At 41.2% G+C, this 19460-nt stretch overlaps 1 protein-coding gene across 23 annotated transcripts in view; it reads left to right on the plus strand.

The window, feature by feature from the left end:
* The window catches only part of DOCK9 (dedicator of cytokinesis 9), a 284204-nt gene that overhangs the window by 143007 nt on the left and 121737 nt on the right, over nt 1–19460 (plus strand). For all 23 annotated transcript variants that reach the window (XM_025874651.2, XM_025874654.2, XM_073894372.1 and 20 more), the window contains exons 3-9: nt 2328–2417; nt 6422–6504; nt 8726–8795; nt 10625–10720; nt 11696–11830; nt 17109–17283; nt 18243–18310. In XM_025874651.2, coding sequence (XP_025730436.1) covers nt 2328–2417; nt 6422–6504; nt 8726–8795; nt 10625–10720; nt 11696–11830; nt 17109–17283; nt 18243–18310 — 717 coding nt within the window. The remainder of the gene's footprint in view (nt 1–2327; nt 2418–6421; nt 6505–8725; nt 8796–10624; nt 10721–11695; nt 11831–17108; nt 17284–18242; nt 18311–19460) is intronic.

Genomic DNA, 19460 nt, shown 5'->3' on the forward strand with positions numbered 1-19460 from the left:
AAATGGTTTTGGGATAATTGGCTATTCCCATGTGAAAGAATGAAACTGGACCCATATCTTAAACTACTTATGAAAATGAACTCAAAATGGATCAAAGACTTATATTGTAAGACCTGAAATCACGAAACTCCTAGAAGAAAACATTGGAATAACGCTCTTTAACATGGGTCTTGGTAATGATTTTGGGAGGAGGGGGTACGATACCTTAAAAAGCAACCAAATAAAAAGTAAACAAGTGTGACCACACCAAACTCAAAAGCTTCTGCACAGCAAAAGAAACCATCAATAAAGTAAAGCAGAGACAACCTATTGAATGGGAAAAAAATATTTGCAAACCATATATCCAGGGGTTAATATCCAAAATATATGAAGAACTCATGCAACTCAATATCAAAAAAACAACCCACATTGAAAAGGACAAAGGACCTGAATAGACCTTTTTCCAAAGAAGGTGTGAAGAAAGCGAGTAGTTCATAAAAAGATGTTCAACATCACTAATCATTAGGGAAATGCAAATTAGAATCACAATAACATATCACTTGTGTCTGCTAGAATGGCTGTCGTCCAAAACATAAGAGATAAAAAATAAATAAAGCTATTGGTGTAACACATTAAGAAAGGGAAAAAAAAGACAAGAGGTCACAGATGCTGGCATGGATGTGGAGAAGAGGGAACCGTTGTGCCTTGCTTGGTGGTAGAGTTGTAATTTAGTGCGGTCACTATGGAAAACAGTATGGAGATTCCTCAAAAAATTAAAAGTAGAACTACCATATGACCCCAATAATCCCACTTCGAAGAACATATCCAAAGGAAATGAAAACATTAATTCAAAAAGAATCAAGGCACCCCAATGTTTATAGCAGCATTATTTACAGTAGCCAAGACATGGAAACAGTTTACGTGTCCATTGATAGATGAATGGATAAAGAAGTTGTGGTATATATTTACAACGGAATAATATTAAGCCATAAGAAATGAGGAAATCCTACTATTTGCAACAACATGATGGACCTTGCCGGCATTTTGGTACGTGAAAAAAGTCAGACAGAGAAAGACAAATACTGTGTGATCTTACTTACATGTGGAATAAAATGGAACAAGACAAAAGTCATAGAAAAAGAGATCACACTTGTGGTTACCAGAGGTGGAGGGTAGGGGTAGGAAGAATTGGAGAAAGGGGGTCAAAAGGTCCAAACTTCCAGTTATAAGATAAATAAGCACTGGGGGTGTGATGTACCCCATGGCGACTACCGTGAGTATAAATGATATATGGGAAAGTTCTTGAGAGAGTAAATCCTAGATTTCAAGGATCACAAGGAGAAAGTTCTTTTTCCTTTTCCCTTTTCTTTTTATTGTATTTATGGGAGAACATGGATGTTAGCTGAACCCATCGTGGTTCTCATTCCACAGTAGATGTAAAGCAAACCATCCTGTTGTATGCCTTAAACTTACACAGCGATGTATGTCAATTCTTTCTCAATAAAACTGGAAAAGAAGACATAGATGTGATGAGGGTTGCACAGCAGTGTGAACGTACTCAATACCACTGAACTCTGCACTTAAACATGGTTAAAATGGGGCGCCTGGCTGACTTAGTCGGTGGAGCTCCTGACTCTTGATCTTGGGGTTGTGAGTTCAAGCCCATGTTGGGTGTAGAGTTTACTTAAAAAAAAAAAAAATTAAAAAAAGACAGGTTAAAATGGGAAATTTCATGATATGTCTGTTTTACACTAGAAAAAGGTGGTTAAGACAAGTAAAAGGCACCGTAGTGGGACTAGATCAAGCTCTTGGGGTTGCAGAGTGTTAGGGATTCTGAAAGGGGCCCCTACCCTGCCTGGGGGTGGGGGGAGCAAAAGGGCTCCCTGGAGGGGTCATGGGGCCCCTGACCCAGAAAGAAGGGGGAGCCATTGCCCCGCACACAACTTTGAACTTTCTTTTCTTTTCTTTTTTTTAAAGATTTTTTTTTTTTTTTTTTTTTTGACAGAGAGAGAGACACAGTGAGAGAGGGAACCCAAGCAGGGGGAGTGGGAGAGGGAGAAGCAGGCTTCCCGCTGAGCGGGGAGCCCGATGTGGGACTCGATCCCAGGACCCTGGGATCATGACCCGAGCTGAAGGCAGACACCCAATGACTGAGCCACCCAGGCGCCCAACTTTGAACTTTCTGGTGCCCAAAGGGATCTGTTGTGCGTGACCCAAGGAGGAAGAAGCGCGGGGCTGGCAGAGACCAGAGTGACTGTGTCCCTGTGCAGCCCCGCTGCACCCTGAGGCTGGCTAGCACCTTTCCATCTTGGAGTAACCAAACCCTGTGCCCACACTTTCCTCCACAGACTGCCACTCTGCGGCGACAGGGTCGGTATATGTGCTCCACGGTTCCTGCGGATGCGCAAGAGGAAGCGCAGAGCTTATTTGTCACAGAGGTAATGTGCTTTTTCTACATCAGTTTATACCTTATTTTAAAGCCACTTTTCACTAACGCTCCCCCTTCTTTAAATTTCAATGATATTTTCAAGAAAGTGTCAGAGACATAATTACATTTTTGTAGTGGAAGTTAAAATAGGAGAATAGTATAGGGTTTTCAGAGCCTGAAGCTTGGACAGAAATGTCAACAGGGGGTCATTTCTGACGGCTGTTTAAAACATGAATTCTGCAGAACTTAGAGATGTAGAATAAGGAGTAACTCTTATGAACTCACTGGAAATCTTTGGCAGAGGCTTTGTTATTGATTATTTTCAGCTGAGACTCAGCACACACATTTATGTATTCATTTACTTCATTTATATGTTTATACTTGTAACTTATTTTCAAGACTAGTTCAATGTTCATGAAGTGCCAGATGATACTGAGCGGAGCCTGACTCTATCTCTGATCAATGTACGATTCTTACCACTCTTGTTTGAACATACAAATAATGATTATCTTGTTATAGAGGAAAGAGAAATTACTGCATTTAGACTGCTTCCCCGCCCCCCGCCTTGGGGTGTTTGTTTCTTCTTCCAGGTGCGTTTAGATAACATGAACTAATTAGGTCTTTTAATTTTGTTTCTTGAAGTGCTCCTTCATTTAAAAATAATGGATTTTTATCCCTATTTTTCTAATTGATTTTTAGATGATACGTATGCCCATCAATAAGTTTGCCCACCACAAGGAAGTTATGCTTATAAAAGTGAAGAGCAATCAAAGTAACAAGATCGTAGTCACAATATTTAGTTCCATTGAGATTTTCGAAAAATTAAATATGTATTTAAAATTGTAAAAGTAATGATCCCTCGTCCTCTGAAAAGAACTTCTTGTCTTACTTTCTTTGCTACTATATTAGTAAAATTAATTCCGGACAAATAGAGCCAGATATGTTTATATAGTCTTAAATGTTTATTTTAAAGCAGGATGTGGACAAACTGTGACGGACCCACAGGCAACGTCTGGCCTGCAGCCTGTTCTTGTAAATAAAGTTTTATTGTAGCACAACCACACCCCTCCGTTAACATGACTACTTTCACATTATAACTCAGAGTTGAGTGTTTGCGGCGGCAACCGTGTGACCCTCAAAGCTGAAAATACTATCTGGCCTTTTGCAGAAAGAGTTTTGTTGACCCCCTATTTTAAAACGTGGAGCAATGTTGATTACTAATTCAGTTCTCCCAATTGCTTAATAGATAGGATTTTGGAGGGACAGCCCTCCATTCAGTTCTTCAATCACCAAAGGTTGAGCAGTAACAGCTTCGAGCTGTGCTGTTGCAGCCAACAGAACTAAGGCCTCCTGGGACCCTGCCACTAGGGTGGAGTGCAACAGCACTTCCTCTCCATCCTCTGGTCCAGCCGAGAATGACTTAATGGCTTTCTTTTTAAAACAACTGCAAAAACCTTTCAGTATTAACTTCAAAATATTATTGAATTTCGCAAGTTGGAAAGGTCAGTCATGAAATCAGCCAGTCGGATCCCTGTCTTTCTACAGTTACTGTTCTCTGGATGCTGATTTCTGATGTAACCCCTCATCTCCTAGACTTTCTACATCCCCAGAGGGGTGGGGCTGCTTGCCTTATTCTGTGCTTCAGCCTTTGAATTTAGCTGGTATCTGCTGTGTGCATTGTCAACAGGGGCTTATTAAATGAATGACTCTCTGGCTATCTAACGTGCTTAACTGGGTTTTTTATAGTTTCTTATGACGTAAAATATTTAAACACGGTCATTATCTTTCTTACACGTTTTACCTAAGATATTAAAAATCTGGGCACTCAGGTGTTACATTCATAAGTGCACCGATTGTATACAAGTGTCTGCTTATTTATTTATTTTTTAGCTGGGCAGTTACATGTCATATTTCAGAGTAGGTTTAATGTCCTGCCAGAGACTTTGATGGTATGATTTTAGTTGCTGTGCTTGTTCAAAAAGCTGAATAGAGAATAGGAGTGTGTGTACAGGCCTGTGTCACACCTGGTCAGAGCTGACTTGGCCGTGCTAATGGACCTAGAGAGAATAGCGGGAAAACCCAAACCTACAGGTAATTCTGAAATCACACTTGGTTTGGAATGTGACTTTGAGTGTGGATGTCTGATGTTCTCAATGTGAAAATGCTTCGAAAATATTTTTGAGAAGCATTTACAAGAATAAAATAGTATTTAAAAACCTTTGTCACTACTTGGCAAAGAGATGATTGAAAAATTGTTCCGCTCCCCCACCCAACTCTGTTCTTAACCCTTCTCTGCTTTCAGAACGATAACATAAAAATCTTATACTGCCTGCCCTTCACGAGCTTGCCTGTAGAGTGCTTAGCATAGAGTCTGGCACGAGAGAGGCACTCGGCATTGCTGTAGTTATTTTAATGACTTTGGTGTGGAGGGGAGTTTGCTTCAGAAGGCCTTCAGGCATAAGCTGTGAAACGTAAGGTTGGCCTTCTAAATGATGACGTGAAGTAAGCAGAACAGACACTTTGATCATGATGTTGATTACAGCCAGAGTCAAGTCAACTAGGTAAGGCACTCATTTTACTTACTCGTTCAATTTTTTTTTCCACACTGAAGTTTACATATGTGTAGCCAAGAGCTGACTACACAGAAAATCAATTTAGCTGATGGTAACTTAATCACACACTTCCCCTGTTGATTTTGACTCATTCATATTTGAAGTTCTGGTGGATGCAGTCTTACAGTCTTTCGAGTCATGGCACTATTCAGTGGATCATCCTGGATAGATGAGTGAAAGACACCATGCTGGTCCGTTGAGTCTGTTGGGTAGTAAGGTAGTTTAATGCAATGTAGGGGATGTAGAGACTTACTTTTTCCCTCTGAGGGTTTCTTCTAGCTGATGTAGGAATTAACTTGATACGAGAAACATTAACAGGAGGGAAGAACCCAAAATTTTATTATGTGCACATGGAGGTCCAATAATGAAACTGAAACCCCAAGAAATGACCAAGGCAGGCAGTTTTTTACACATTTTAGACAAAAAGACAATAAATCTATGAGGAATTGACAGGATAAAGAAGACAGGTGTTTGGGAGCTTTAATTAGTAAGGAATTCTAAGCAGAATTTAGGCTGAGGTAGTAGATGAGAAAAAAATGATGAGGTTTAATTCTGTAGCTTTCTCAACTTTCAAGTCTCTACCTCTGGTGATAAGGATTTTTTTTACTTCTTGGTACAGGAGAGTAATTTTCATATGGGCGATTTGTTTCTGGCTTTCACGGGGACAGAGGAGGGTCTCAGTGTCCTTTGAGCAGGTTGACTCCCAAGTAGCTTCAGTTCAAAATAAGCAATCTGCCATTGTTGTACATTTTGGGGCAGCCTGCCCTGGCCCCCACACCAGTGTGTAGGTTAGTGTCATGGTAGAAGGTAAAGCTCCCTACTTTGGTTCACACATATGTGTGCACACAAGGTGACGTCACGGTGCCATTGTGAACTGGAATCTGAATCTTTTCTCCCAATAACCTCACTCTGGCCCTTATAAATAGAGGGAAAAACCGAGGGCAGATTTCTAATATACTTAATAACAGAGCTAGTTCTAACACTACTAAACATCCTGAAAGGGTCTTTAGGTTCACCCTTTCTATCCATTTCATGTTCTAGTAGAGGGCACATGACTTCTTAAGAACGAAGGGCTTTGAAGTCAGAAGCAGTACATTGTTTGTTACATAAATGCAGCAACTGACGTGAAGTTTGTCCCCTTGCAAAATCTCGCCGATCATGAATGATGGTAACTTAAAGTGACCCTGTTCCCAAGGGTAGTGTTTTAGTGATTTTTAAGCTTTACAGGAACCTCTGATGGTGGAATTTCAGGCACAAGAGGGTTGAGGTGAAAGAATTTTTCTTGATGTCTGTGTGGGTGTGCATTCATAAACCTTCCCAAACGTCCTCCAAAAGCCATCACATATCTTTTTTCTTTTCCTCTTATGCTTTTTTTTTTTTCTTTTTATCTGTCCCCCCATAGTGCATCAAAACCTATAACTCTGACTGGCATCTTGTGAACTATAAATTTGAAGATTACTCGGGAGAGTTTCGACAGCTTCCAAAGTGAGTAAATGGTCAGACCCCACAAGTGGGGTCATACACACGGGCAACAATTTTTTGCACTTGAAATGCTTAGGGAGGTATATAACTTCATATGCAATCAGAGTAATTGGAGAAAATATTTCTAGATGGTTTGTATGTATATGGAATAGCTGTTATTTCCAGGGTATTTGAAAGTAGGACTCAAACCTAGCACTCGGGGATTGGTAAATGGTAAAAAAACACATGGATGGTTTAGTGATGGCCAGTGATTCTTTTCGGGATGCCACTGATAAAACACAACAGGTAAAGTACCTTCAGTGAGAAGGAGAAGACAAAGAAACTGCTACAGTGTGTTTTATCTTTGAAAGACTATTTTGAAGAGACATCAAAAGCATTTTATAGTGAATAAATTTTAGGTTAAAAAAAAGTAAATCAGGGGCGCCTGGGTGGCTCAGATGGCTGAGCGTCTGCCTTCGGCTCAGGTCATGATCCCAGGGTGCTGGGATTGAGCCCCACGTCGGGCTCCCTGCTCAGTGCGGAGCCTCCTTCTCCCTCTCCTTCTACTGCTCCTCCTGCTTGTGCTCTCTTGCTCTCTATGTCAAATAAATAAATAAAATCTTAAAAAAGAAAAATAAATCAAAGAGCAGATATTTCCCCAGACTGTTTTTCTTTACCTTCTTTAAAGTATTAATGCGTTCTGGGATACACCAAAAACAAGTGTGTTTAGATTGATTAGTGGTCATTAAAGTGGACCAGGTGTAGATAGGTCTTGAGAAGTTAAGTTACCAAATGGTACATCCTGAAATGATGCAGTTGGTAAATTTAGTGTAGCTGGTTAAGAAAATCGAAATCAAAATCAAATAACGGTGGGTTATATTTCAAAAGTAACCATCACCAATGAAAATTTTACCTATAATGGAGACCCTATTGATATATTTTTCCTCTGTGTTTGGGGCATCTATGAGTTTGAACCGTTGAAACTATTCTCAGTGGACTTTGCTGTTTGTTTTTCCTATTTGTGTGGTTCAGCCACTCCTTAAGAGTGTTCAGCCAACTTCCCGATTGACTCTTTTTGAACCTCAGCTTAAAACACTCCCTTCCAGTATTATCTTCTCCAGATGGGTATGCTCCTTAGTTCTATATTTACCCAATACTTATTTGGGGATTTTTAAGGTCTTTCCATTTGATTGGATTAACCCATCTTCACTGATAGTCTGGTTCATACTATTCTGGTTATCATAGAACAGACTATGAGATATAGTGAACTTACTGGATGAGATACCTTTACCACTGTTCGATTTTACCTTTGGCATTAATAATTTTCCAGTTGTGTGGTAAGAGAGGGAGGATTCTAACAGTGATTAAGAACATAAATTCTGTACTCTGCCTGCGTCCTCTGCTTACTCTCCCTTCTGTGAGCCTCAGTCTCCTCATCTATTAAATGGTCTTGACACCAGCCCCCACCACCTAAAGGACTGAAGGAGATAATACATGTTGTGAAGCCCAGTGCTTAGAACATACTGTTTAATAAATGTAGGCCGCTGTTACTGTGCTTTTGTTATTAACGCTGTCATCATCAAGACCGTGCCTCCCACTCTAAAGGCCATGATCCCATTTTCCATTTTCTCTTATAAACTTCATTTTAAAAGTTATTCTACTGAGGCGCCTGGGTGGCTCAATCAGTTAAGCGTCTGACTCTTGATTTTGGCTCAGGTCATGATCTCAGGGTTGTGAGATCGAGCCCCAAGTTGGGCCCTGCGCTCAGCACCGAGTCTGCTTGAGATTCTCCCTCTGCCCCTCCCCCTGCTCGTGCTCGCTCTCTCTCTTTCTCTCAAATAAATAAAATAAATCTTTAAAAAAAGTTATTCGACCAAGTTTTCATTTATTAATATACTTTCCCATTTTTTTTTTTTAAAGTAGGCTCCACAGAGCCCAACGTGGTGGGGCTTGAACTCATGACCCCGAGATTAAGACCGGAACTGAGATCAAGAGTCGGACACTCAACCAATGGAACCACTCAGGCACCCCTACGCTTTCCCATTTTTAATATATCTATGCCAGCTTTTCTACATGGCTTTTGGGGGCTCTCTAACTCTGGAATCACCCACTTTGCAAAGCAGTAATGCCGATTGTTTTTATTCTTCAGCTGAGTGCACCAGCTTTGGATTTGTTAAATGTTGGTTCCTCTGATGGGAGAAGAAATGCATAGATTATAAAACAGATTTCTTTCTTCTCTTTAAAGCAAAGTGGCCAAGTTGGATAAACTTCCAGTTCACGTCTATGAAGTTGATGAGGAGGTTGACAAAGACGAGGTAGGCGATTGCTTGCAGATTTAAAAATTGATTTAGTTTACAGATTGCAAGATTGTTGGAAAATTACCAGCATTTAGCCAAAAGAGGAATTGGAATGTTTCTTGAAACAGGGGAAGAGTTTTTTTAAAATGTATTGTTGGATTGACTGAAATAAGGGCTCCCTTTCAACCTGACTATTCAGGGGTACAAGTTCTTCCTGTCTTGTTTATTTGTTCTGAGATCATTTTCAAAGGCCTGGATAAGATTTGGCAACATTGTTAAAAAATACCAAGATTACTTAGACCTTAAGTTTAGGTTGTTTTTCAACAGGATATCTTGACTGGCCACCAGTAGGCTTTAAATGGCTCTTTCTTCAGTAATGGCTTTGAGTGAAGTATATGGTACCAAGAAGCTTTTCTTTTCCTGTCTTTTCTTTAAACAAGCCCACTCCCCCTACTCTTGGAGAATTGCATAAAGAGAACTGGGCATTAAGATGACTGAGCCAGGGAAACCTAATAAAAAGTCAGTGCAACCTGTTCTTTCATTTCTCATTCTCCCCATTAGATGCCTCATTGTGAGTTGGGTGGGGCGGGTGTCCTGATTGATTGATTGATTGTCAGCTGAGCCATAACACCGGCCATTCAAGAATATTAAAATATCCATGGCAGCAAATTATTTTAGAAACCACTTTTAAAATAATTCTGGGAAGAGTAAGTGGTCATCCAAATGAAAAGATACTAAAAAAAAACTTGGTGCTGATTAGTAGTAAGAGGAGAACCAATTGAAATAATGCATGTAAGGGCACACAACAAACTGTAAAATCCTAGATAGGTAAGTTATTTCTTACTGCTAATAATAAGAACATTAAACCACCGATACTAATATTGATCTGGTCTAAAACAGAACATAAGATGGGTCTTTCTGCAATTGTCTACTTGATTGCAGCAATAAAGATCACTATTAGAGACCAGTCTTCGGAAGTGTGAGCCGGGTAACGGGACTCCGTGTGGCCCTCTCTTGCCACTGAGCACACTGAAGTGTCCCCGGACACTGCCTTAGAAAGGCAAGGAGGCTGGAAGGGAGCCACACGAGAGAGAGCGCGGAGGGCCCTGGGTCAGTGTGTGGCAGCCTGGCCACACCATATGTGTGTGTGTTCACATGTCATCTGTCTGTCTGATGCACGAGTGCGTGCCTAACATATTTTTAGCAGCAGCTGGCTGCCCCCTGCTTGCGTCGCTACACCGGAGCCCACAGCTGGAGTCAGAACCTGCTCCAGCGAGTTTTCTTTGTTTTTCTAGCCATGTCCCTGCACTTTCCTGACTCCCCTCCTACCGCTATCTCTGTGCCTTCTTGTCTGTCTGTCCTTCCGTGCTGTGGCCCCATCCATTTCTTTCATCCCTCCTTTCTCTGTTGCCTCCTGTTTCCTTCCTTTCTTCATTCACCTTCCCCTGAACTGAGCCTCTGGGAAGTTTTCCAGGAATTTGCTTTCGTCCTCCAGTTATAGGGGAGTATAATTTGAAAACATTTTTCATGAAACCAGGCGAGACCTTACAACCTGAGCGGTCAAGTATGGTATGTACTTTCTGTGGCTCATTAAACACTTAAAATAAAAATTTGGACTGGAGCTAGCTTTGCTTTTTAATGGGCTAGAGCTTTTCCAGGAACTTAGGCTTCTCCGTCTCTTTTACTGGCAAGCGGACTCTAAAGTGACTTGTGGCAGATGGTGACTCCAGGGAAGGGGCAGGATGGGGCAACCTGGCACCAATGGAATGATTTTCCCTTTGACCAAACTCACAGCAAGTAAGATTAGTAGTAGCAGGTGCTCGATTGTGGTTTGCCTTCTCTCCTAGGATGCTGCCTCCCTCGGTTCTCAGAAGGGCGGGATCACCAAGCACGGGTGGCTGTACAAAGGCAACATGAACAGTGCGATAAGCGTGACCATGAGGGTAAGGTGGCCCATCTCCCTGTATTCCCCTCTCATTAAACCCTTTCTGCTACAGGTCTTGGGAATAATGCCCAAAATGAATGGGTATGCTGTTCTTCCTGACAAAAGCGACACTGTCTGGTTAGTAAGATGCCTCCCTGGTGATAGACCCCCGTTGGTACTGTCCCACTTCCACCCACTTTCCCTGCTTCACCCTCCGACCACTAGCATGACAAGACTGTCATGGGGCTGCTGTGAAGGTGCAGTTGCCGATGTGGGCTTTCTTCCCTGGATCCACTGCCAGAGTGGCACCTCCAAGCACATCACCCAGGGGCTAAATCTAAGCACTTTGGGGAGGTCTACTGTGACAAAGTCAAGAAAGGCAAAACTTGAGAACCAAAGGGAAAACTGTTAGATTGGAAGGGGGTTGCAAAGAGAAGAGCAAAACTAGCATTAAAAAGCCATTCAGGAGAGAAGGAGGACCCAAGAAAGACCAGGATCAATAATAAAGAGGAGAGAAATAATGGAAGGGAGGTAGGATGGACAGGGAGATAAAAAAGAGTTCAAGGGAAATGCTAACCATCATAATCCTGAGGCTGGAAAATCATTCAGTGTCATGAGGCAGAGAAAAGTTCCTGTTCTGTGTGAGCGAGAAACCCTGGGGATTTGAGAAAGTTTCCATCCTTCTGTACTGCATCCCAAATTGGAACTCACTGCGCTGCTTTTGGGTGGTTATGTAAAAATATCAAATTCTGTGGGTGAGAAAAATGACCCATGCATGTTAAGTGAACCACCGCCTCAGAATTTAAATGCTCTGAAATTATTAAAATGTGGTGGAGAGTCTTAACTCACCATTACCTGGGGCGTTGGCCAGATTTGGGTTTGTTTTGGAAGGAATAGAAGTGGTTTTTACATATGTATGCAGCTGTGAGTTATCGATAGACATTGTGACTCTCTTCATTTTGAAATAATAGCTGTGTATGTATTCTTCTCTCAGTCATTTAAAAGACGGTTTTTCCACCTGCTTCAACTTGGTGACGGATCCTACAATTTGAATTTTTATAAAGATGAAAAGATCTCCAAAGAACCCAAAGGATCGATATTTCTGGATTCCTGTATGGGCGTGGTTCAGGTAAAGATGAATAGAGTTCTATTGTCGAGTTTTCTTATCTGTTAAGAGTGCCATCTGGAATGAGCAGATTTAAGCAAACACTTCCAAAAGTGGCAGTATTGGGGGTGGAAATAGAATGGCTGATTGTCAGGTGAGTAAAGCCTTGTTTTTCATCATGATGGAAGCTGGCCCATGAAGCCGGCAGAGTTCTGTTGTAGTAGGCCTGGTGCCCTGGCATGCGAGTTCCTGTGTCTAAGATAATGGCTCAGCCGCTTTACAGCTGTGTAACCTTGGATAGGCTGTTAACAAAAGTTTCTTCATATGCAAAATGTGCATAATGATCATGTTTCCTTAATAGGGTACATTGAGAGGACTAGGTGAATTAATTTGGAAATATCCAGAACAGTTCTTAGCCTCTCACTACGATCATAGTACCAATATAGCAGGGTAGTCAAAAGACTGGGTTTCAGATCCAGACTGAGTTCAAATCCCTGCTCTACCACTTACCAGCTGTGTAACCTTGGAGACATCATTGATCCTCTGTGCCTCAGTTTCCTCATTTGTTAAATTGGGATAATTGTCAAATATGGTTACTGAGAGGATTAATTAATGTATGTGAAGAGCTTAGAACTGTGCTGGCCGATGGTAAGAATTCAGCCAATATTGGATATTTTGGTATCATATGCTATTGCAGTTGTATAGTTATTTTTTTTTTAAGATTTTATTTATTTAAGAGAGAGAGAGAGAGAGAGAGAGTGAGCAGGAGTGGGGGAAGGGCAGAGGGAGAGGGAGAAGCAGGCTCCCTGATGCAGGACTTGATCCCAGGACCCTGGGATCATGACCTGAGCTGAAGGCAGACACTTAACCAACTGAGCCACCCAGGCGCCCCAATTGTAGAGTCATTCTTAAAAATTATTTTTTATCATGCATAATGTACTCATATCATAACGTACTTATATATAAAAAAAATCAGACCGTACAGATAAACTGGAGGTCCCTCTGGATCCCCATCTCTCCCTTCCTTCCCCAGAGAGCTGCTGTTACCAGTTTGATGTAGGTTCTTCCATACCTTCATAGAATTGTCTTTGAAAGCAAGTTGCCAGTTTTCCAATCTGCCCATCCATCCACCCACTCCCCTGCCACTTTCCGGGAAGATCTAAGGCAGTAACATACAAGGATCCATAAAACACAGGATCGCGTGAATTTAAAGTGAGTTTGAAAGCAGGAAGATGAACAAGGAGTTTGGGTAGGGTGGAGATGAAGAGGAATTAGCTAAGAAAAAAGCAAAGGTGTTAAAGACCCCTGCTGTGGGTGGGTAGCAAGCTGGGCTCTATGCTTTCTAGCTGGGAGACCCATTCAGCAGGACAGTGCACATGGATGCAAACAATCCAATTAGTCAGAAGCTGTCCGAGTCATCTCAGGATGAAAATCATTCAGGCATTTCTCATGGGGGCCCTCATACAGAGGGCACTGTGCGCTTAATGAACAATCTCCTTGACAACTCCTCACGATAGATGCAGTCACCATTATCAGAGAATTCTTCCTAAAAATGACTCAGTGTTGGCTGATGACATTGGCCTGAAGCTCGGTTCTATAAGAAAGGTTGTTTTGTGGGGCCAGTGTGATTGAGGCTGGAGACACAGCTGTCTGGTTTGACTTTCAGGTGTGTGTACTTGTTTATATACTCACATGTGTAAAATTAAATTGCATCTTTATCCCAGTAATACATTCATCTGGGTCAGTCAAACAGTGCAGAAAGGTAACATTGCATGCACGTTCCTGCTTACAACACCTCCACCTCACCCACTCCTCACTCCCCTGAAATGATTACTTTCAACTTTTTTCACTCTTCTTTCTGGGGATGTGCCTCCATAATGCTGGATAAGGCATGTCTGCTGCTTTTTATTCGTCAGTTATATGATGGAAGCTGGGATTTTAGCTCCTGCAGCCCTCCCTCCTGCTCTAACCTAGACTAATTGCTTTCTTGGCCTCTGGATAGCCATCATTCTGAAAACTCTTTGCCTTCCTCCCTGCATTGGATTCCCTGTTTCCAAGATCCTGTGTCTTCTTCAATTTTGCTTTACTTTCTTGTTTTGGAAGAGCACATCCTCCAAGTAGCTTCCTGAGAAATCATGTCTGAGTGGTTAATTTCTTGAGCATTAACTTACCTGCAAATATTTTTGGTTTTGCATTCATATTTGATTGATAGTTTGGCTGTATGTAGAAATCCAAGGTGAAATTTACCTTAGAATTTGAAGACACTCCGTTTTCTTCTGGATGCTCATGTTATTTTGGGGGTCTGATGTTATTCTTATTCCCTGTTCTTCTCCATCTTCTCTTTACCTCTAGTGACCTGAAATTTAGGTTAGTTTGCCTTCATTTTGATTTTTTTGGTAAACTTTTTTTTGTTAAGGCATAACATACAAATAGAAAATGTACACGTAATGAATGCGTGACTTCCACTGCTTCTAAATTTGGATCTCTTGTCTTACGTGCTGCGAACTCTGGGAGAGCTCTCATTCTGGAAACTGTGTCCTGTATTTTGTAGCCACCTTGGTCTTCTTGAACTCTGGTCAGTCTCATTAACTCAGGGAGACTGCAGGACTCTGTCCGGGTTCCCCTTCCTGGGCCACAACCCGGATACCACCTCCAGCAGAACACTGAGGTGCTGCTAGGGCTCACCTCATTTATTTCCCGTCCATCAGGGTCCCAGGCCTGCCCTACCTGTTGTCAAATATCTGAAAACAGTTGTTTCATCAGTTTTGTTCCATTTTCCAGTAGTCACGATGGGAGAGTAAATCTAGACTCTGTTACTTCATCAGGCCAGCAATAGAAGTTGGGGGTCCAGGCTCAGATGTCTGCAGGAGCCAAGCAGGAAAATTAAGTAAAAGAAGAGGCCTGAGTGTAGACTAAGAGGGAATGGTGAGAACTATGACAAACAGGAGCACAAATAGTCCTGTCTCATGGGGCCAGCGCCTCTCAGCTGTGGCTGATGCTGCTGGACAGAACTACCAGCTCAAGGTAGTTCCGGATGATCTGGTTTTTTTTTTCCCCCCAAGAAATGCAGAAATATAATTTTTTACTTAAATCTTGGTGTTTTTAATTATTGGAAACCAATTTAAAAACAAAAAACCCAAAACACTATGCAGGATATCCCCCCTCAAAATGATGGAATACACGAAAGTATATTTGGGCCATAGATCAAGACGATAGGACCAAAATACCATTCACTGAAAATTATCTTTGCATCAACAGCTAATTGGCCCACTGGGTGACTCTTGGCCAGGAACTCCACCTCAGCTGAAAGCAGCCATGGTAGAAACCAGATTGTATCAAAATAGTTTATTCACAGTGTAAAATAGGCAGTACCAGAGTGAATTGTCAAAACAGTGAATTAATTAACTTCTTGCGTGGGATTTCCAAGTAGGAATTTCATTTGTATTCTTGAGTTGAGAGACCTTTTAAGTTACTTTTCAGTTAAATCTTCTGTTACTGACTTTTAAAAGAAGTTTAAAGCAAAACTAAAGAGTTTGGTCACCTGTATCACAGTGTTTAGGTGATTTATGCATCCAGCTCAGTCTCTGCAGTGGCCTTCATAACCTACCTTAGCTTCTGACTTCAGGGGACATCTCTTCTTTCTATTCTTTTTGTCCATGTGGCCGATGTTTTTTAGCATTTAATGAATTGTAACCAAGACTTCAAAAATGTTAAATAATTTGTTTTTACCAGATTTGTTTGTAAGCTAAGTGCCAACAGTTGTGTGTGTGTGTGTGTGTGTGTGTGTGTGTGTGTGTGTGTGTGTGTTTTAAAATTGTTTCTGGACATTGTAACAAAAAAAAAAAGTAGTTGATTAATGCTATGGGTTCAAAGAAATGCATAAACTGGAATTTTTAAATAGACCTGAAAGAAATCCAGTGTAGAATCTTAAGGCCTAAAAGCATTTTCGGACCTTGAAGTTGATTACACTTATTTTCAGATCAGGATGCTGAGGCTGAGAAAGAAAAACAATGCAGAACCAAGGCCTAATGTCTCCCCGACTTTTAACTTGTTATTTTCACAGTTGTGAGTGGGACAGAAAACACATTTCATAGCCAGCCTTTTGATTCCTGTCTGATTCTTGCCCTGCGGTGAAGGGAGGTGCCTACAGCGGGCAGTCTGTGCATGGGAGTTTGTTGGCCTTGCCTGGTGTGGCATCATCCTATGTGTGTCTGAGAAACAAGCTTCAAGGAACACAGATGCCTTGGGGGTGGGGTCAGCCCGTCCCTGCCACCTATGCTGAGGAGCCCTGGGGGACTGCTGCTAACCAGCTAGCATCTAGTGGGCCAGGGCTACTCTGCCCCCTACAGGTTGTCCTCAGTTTGTGCATGCAAGGGATCTAATGCTACAGTGCTTAGAGCCAAACTTCTTCTAGTTCTGTCCCTTGGTGGTGGTAGGGGGGAATTTTGCTCCCCAGGGGAGGTTTGTTACTATTTGGAGACATGTTTTGATCTTTACACCTGGGGTTATGCTCCTGGCAGTAGTGGGTAAGGTCAGGGATGCTGCTAAACATTCTGCAGTGCATACGACAGCTCCCACAACTATTGGTCCCGAAAATCAGTAGTGCCAAGGTTGAGAAACCCTGATCTAGGGCACATTCATCCTCCATCATTTAATGCATGTGGCTACTGTTTCTGTACTTGGAGCTGGATATTCTTTCATAAGTATAAAAACTGGAGGCACGAGGGAAGGCTGTAGACATGGTGTCGAAATACCTTTGAGGACTCAAAAACGATGGGAAAGTTCCAGAAAAGGAAGTCAAATATATTGATAGATAATGGTTTGGGTTTTTTTTTTTTTTTATGGTTTGCTTTTTAAAATGTGACACCATACACTACTTCATTAAAATAAAAAAAGAAGGAGCTGGAGGAGTTGAAAATTTTCAGTGAAATTTCATGCATCAGTAAATGTTTTTTCAAGAGCCTATTGTGTGCCAGGCAGTGTTCTAGAAATACAGATGTGGCACTGAACAAAAGAAATCTCTGCCCTAAGGAGCTCTCCTTCCATTTGAGGAGACAGAAGACAAACGAGATAAATATGTAAAATGCATAATGTGTCAAATGAGAAAATAAAATTATGGAGACAGTAAAAGCAGGGAAGGTAAATAGTGATGGGGGTTTGCAGGGAAGGGGCTTGCATTTTTAAATAGCTTGCCCCAAATGTCAATGAGGGCACACCCCATCAGCAAATAATAAAGAGAAAAAAATTTAAGGCCATTCCAGTTCTCTTAAAATGTATCTCTTTTACTCCTTTTCAATTTCAGAACAACAAAGTCAGGCGGTTTGCTTTTGAACTCAAGATGCAAGACAAAAGCAGTTACCTTTTGGCGGCAGACAGTGAAGCAGAAATGGAAGAGTGGATCACGATCCTAAATAAGATTCTCCAGCTCAACTTTGAAGCTGCAATGCAAGAAAAGCGAAATGGAGACTCTCATGAAGGTAAGTAGATCCAGCTTTCTCCAGGTACATGCACTTTGTTGGTGTCTTTAATTTTGTCAGAGGGCATGGAAAGTGGATGTATTGCACAGGTACATGAGCAGTGGGACAGATGTGAGCTCTCTACAGCAGAGCTTGTCAGCAGAGGTTTTATCACATTGGAATTTACTACCCTGACAACATTTTTATCAGGAAATCATGTAATGGGAAGAACCACAGCTTTGGGGGCAGAAAGGAAGACCGGAGTTCAGATCTCAGCAATACCATTTCTTAGCTCTGAGACCTTGGGCAAGCTACTTCCATATTCTGAGCCTTAGTTTAGCCATCTGTGAAATGGGAATGAAATGGAACTTTCAGGTTGATGGGAGGATTTAATAAGATTATGTATCCTGAGTACCTGGCATAGAGTCAGCACGTAAAATACTAAGTATAGTTATTACTATTATCATTAATCTTAGCCTTTAGAATTTTAAAGACGAAATTAAGATAGGCAGACTCCTCATTAATTTGGTGGGAAAAATTTGGCTATGTTTTTGACAATTCATGTTTTATTTCAAGGCCTTAGACACATGTTTTATTTCAAGGCCTTAGACACATGATTCTCAACCCTGGCTGTACCTTAGATGTTCCCAGGAACTTTTAAAAAAATTCTGATTCACTTGGCCTGGGGTGGGACCTGGCAGGCCTGACTTTTAGTGGATCTGATGGATGTGACCATGTGGGCTGGTGCTCATAACTAATATTGGTTCTTTTTAGACAGTGTTCATGGTATATCAGTTATTAAATGTTTGACTCTCAACACTGGGCATCAGTATTTTTTTAAAAAGCTCTGAGGTGTTTTTAATGGGCGTCTAGAGTTGAAAACCACTGCGTTCAAGGGTACAAAAGAGAAATGGCCTTCCTGATTTAAATAAAATACATTCAATTACAAGTGACTCAGGTAATCTGTTTTGCCATTTCAGATGATGAGCAAAGCAAATTGGAAGGTTCTGGTTCCAGTTTAGACAGCTACCTGCCTGAACTTGCCAAGGTAATATCATCCTAAGTCTTGTGCTTTTTGTAGAATGGTATTGAAATATTTCTCATTTCCTGAATCTGCCCAGGATAGAATCTATCGAAGTGATTAACAGTTACAGTGTAGTAAATTGTTAAAAAGATGTTGTGGTTAGTAAATTGTTAAAAAGATGTTGTGGTTACACTTCTATTTTCTGACCTGAATATGAGGTGAGGTTAAATACTGACCTAAGTCAAATTTTAGTCTGTTTTCCAGAAAGTGCCTTATAAATTATTCTCTTTTTATTATTCCTTGTTCCTGCCCCTCCATAATATTTAATACCAAATCACGGGTATCAAAGAAATAACAAAAATGCAAAGATAAAGGTTCCCAGGTTTTGTTTTGTTTTTTAAAGATTTTATTTATTTATTTTAGAGAGAGGAAGAGTGGGGGGAGGGGCAGAGGGAGAGGATCTCAAGCAGACTCTGCACTGAGCAAGGAGCCTGACGCTGAGCTTGACCCCACGACCCTGAGATCATGATGTGAGCTGAAACTAAGAGTCAGACGCTTAACTAACTGAGCCACCCCGATGCCCCAAGGATTCCCATGTTAACATGGTACTTACTATATTCACACATACACTCCCCTTTTTCAAGTCAATAGACACACTTCCAAAGAGGGTGGTGTGTGGCAGTCTTTCCACTAACCCAAAGAGGGGTTGCCTGAGTTTTATAGATTGCGCCTGGGTCCGTCTGAGTGGGGAAAAAAAAAAGTTACATCTGTTTTTAATAATTTTGAGGAACGTAAAAGTTACTGAAAAGCACAAAGAAGTTAAAAACAACCGTCCGTATTCCCACGACCCAGGTTCAGCGCTGTTACTCTATTGTCCTTTTAGTTCCCATATTTTTTAAAGAACTAAAACATCAGTGGTGGTTGAAGTTCTTTTTAAACACCATCCTTCCTCTGCTGCCTTCCTCCCCCGCAACCTCAACTGCTGACAGTCACTATTATGAGTTTTCTGGGATTACTTCCATTTTATCCCTAAATCTTTACCAATGTACCTATCATAATGATATATATGGTTGTGTTTTATATGTTTAAAAATATTATATAAATGCTAACATATTACTCTATACTTGCTTTTTAATTCAGCCTTGTGTTTGAGATCCATCCAAGCTGGTATATA

This window comes from Callorhinus ursinus, unplaced genomic scaffold (assembly GCF_003265705.2).
Source record: "Callorhinus ursinus isolate GAN/ISIS: 27379988/994484 unplaced genomic scaffold, GSC_fseal_2.0 scaffold7, whole genome shotgun sequence".
Lineage (NCBI taxonomy): Eukaryota > Metazoa > Chordata > Mammalia > Carnivora > Otariidae > Callorhinus > Callorhinus ursinus.